General features: G+C 43.1%; 1 protein-coding gene across 1 annotated transcript in view; it reads left to right on the forward strand.

The window, feature by feature from the left end:
• LOC106338721 (glutathione S-transferase T3-like) overlaps positions 1-394 on the forward strand; it is a 2,535-nt gene extending 2,141 nt beyond the window's left edge. Inside the window, exons 2-3 of the mRNA XM_013777631.1 lie at positions 6-87; positions 180-394. Coding sequence (XP_013633085.1) covers positions 6-87; positions 180-394 — 297 coding nt within the window. The remainder of the gene's footprint in view (positions 1-5; positions 88-179) is intronic.
• The last annotated feature ends 2,177 nt before the right edge of the window (positions 395-2,571 follow it).

The raw sequence follows: 2,571 nt of genomic DNA on the forward strand, positions 1-2,571 counted from the left end.
TCAAGGTCCTAAAGCAGAGCTATTTGCTGAACGTCAAGAATCCACCAGGAAAGATGTCGAATGGCCTTTTGGAGTATTGCAATCGAGGTTTGCAATTGTTAAAAACCCAGCTCTACTATGGGACAAGGAAAAGATAGGAAAGATAATGAGAACTTGTGTCATATTGCACAATATGATAGTAGAGAACGAACGACACGGATACACTCAAATTGATACATCTGAGTTCGAGTCAGGAGAGTCAAGCAGAAGTTCCAAGGTGAAAAGGAGAACAAGTATTCATGTCGGTAATATGTTAGGCATTCGCAATGAAGTTCGAGATTCAGAGAAACATGATCGTTTGAAAGCTGATTTAATGGAAAATGTATTGCAAAAGTTTGGTAATGTAGATGAATAATCTTTCTATGTTCATGAATTCTCGATGTATTGAATAAATTTTTTTAAAAAAAAATTTGGTTAATGTAATATATTCTTAATGTATTGAATAAAAACTTTTAAAATATTTTTAAAATTATTATATTTTATTCATGTATTGTTAATATATAAAAAAGTTTTAAAAAATAAAATATAATATTATTTTATTCCTATGAACCTCTTCTTCAGGTTCACTAATGCAGGAGCACAATAGGTAGAGGTTCATCACTATTCATGGTCCCACCAAAAATATATTAAAAAATCTTTATGAACCCCAAGAGAGGGTTCACTGATGCAGATGCTCTTATTCACTTTACTCATTAAAATTTTTGGAAAAATATTAACTCATGTTCACTACCAACATATTAGATGGTATCGTAATAACTGCAGTTCTCCCCTCTGTATAACAACACTGTTGGTCTTATATTTTTAAAGACTTGGAATTATCTGCACTCCATACGCTACAAGAATTAGAGGCCCTATCCGACGGTCATATTAATCATTAGTTTATCGGACGCACCCGTTTCCGACTGTTTCCGGACAATCAAGATTTTGATGGAGTTTGGGTCTCGGTAATTATCATTTGTCGGAAACTTAGTAGGTAAGTTCCCATCAAACTGTTGTCGGCAATACTTTGTTGGAATAGTCCCGATGATTTTCCGACAACTTGGTGTATTTAATTTAAAAAAAAAACCAAATAAAACTAAAACTAATAAAACCATTGAATATTTCATCATAGGAAAATAAAATATAGATTTACAACAACAAAAATACTATATTTCCCACAATGGCGGTGAAGGTGGAGGTAAAAGGTGCCACGGAGGCAGTGATGGTAGAGGTGGAGTGAATTGCAGTGGCAGTAGTGGTGGATGAGTTGCAGGCTTGCAGCGGTGGTGATGCAAGAAGTTGCGGTGGTGGCCGTGCAAAGAGTTTCGGCGGTAGAGGTGAACAGAGTTGCAGCGACGGTGAGGTTAACGGAGTTGCAGTGGTGGTGCGATGAACGAAGTTGCAGTGGTGGTGCGATTAACTGTAGGAGATGGATTACATCCTTCCACAAGGCCCATCGAATAACAGGCCCTAATCCAGCAAGTTGGATTAGTTTGGTCGGCTCAGCGGCTAAACACGTCAGCTCGACCTTAGAGTACTTTTAGCCGGTCGAGTAAGCCGACCGAAAGTACCCAGCTTGGAGGGAACTTTTTCCAGGCCCGCATACTCGGCCTCTCGCATCAAAGCCCAAAGAGGTACGAAATTAGGGCATCAAGGACAGAAGACCTATAAAAGGGGGAGAGGAAGCAACAAAAAAGAAGACTTTTGGTGATTTTACATACTAAGCGGCTAGATCTAGGATTTTAGGCGATCTCTTTGATCTTGTTGCTCTCTCACTTTCCTGTCACTCTTGTAACCCTTCAGTTGGAATCTAATAAAACGTCTTTAGTCATCCCATTTCTGACTTCTTTCACTCTAGTCGACTGAATCCTGTTCAAACACATACGCAACTAAAACTGACTAAAGTAACGCTCTAGATCTACATGGTTCAAGACGACGCCACCTTCGGCGCTTCGGGCGGAGAACCAACCCCTACGCCCGAAGCCGCGCCACCCATCACCGCAGATTTCATGAGCTCTATCATGGCTCGACTCGCTCGTCAAGACGAAGTCAAAAAGACGACCAACGACCAATTAGCTGCTTTGGTCGCGGCACTCACAGCTCCCGATGGCCAAACGAGCCGTCCCCAGCAGATACGCCGTCGCCTCTTTAACACCAACCCAACGGCGACCGGAGGCGACCACGTCTCAGACGACTCGGAGCCTAATGAAACCCTTCTCGCCGACACCCCCCAGTAGGCTCCGATCTCGGAACCATACGCGATATCGTCGAGCTCAAACTCAGCTTTCAACAAATGAGCGAGAAGATCCATCATGTAACCAGCGCGGCCCCGCAAATCGAGAGCGTGCTCGCCGCAACATCGCGCACCCCTTTCACTAGCGCGTTGACTTGTGTGCAACTCGGAAAGATAGAGAAGCTGCGCCTACCCGAGTACAAACCCGGCGGAGACCCGGTGGAACACATGACAGCTTTCAACATCGCGATGGCACGGACTCGACTCTCCGATGAAGAAAGGGACGCATGCTACTGCCAACTGTTCGTCGAAACTCTCCA

The sequence above is a fragment of the Brassica oleracea genome, chromosome C4 (genome assembly GCF_000695525.1).
Source record: "Brassica oleracea var. oleracea cultivar TO1000 chromosome C4, BOL, whole genome shotgun sequence".
NCBI classification, from domain to species: domain Eukaryota; kingdom Viridiplantae; phylum Streptophyta; class Magnoliopsida; order Brassicales; family Brassicaceae; genus Brassica; species Brassica oleracea.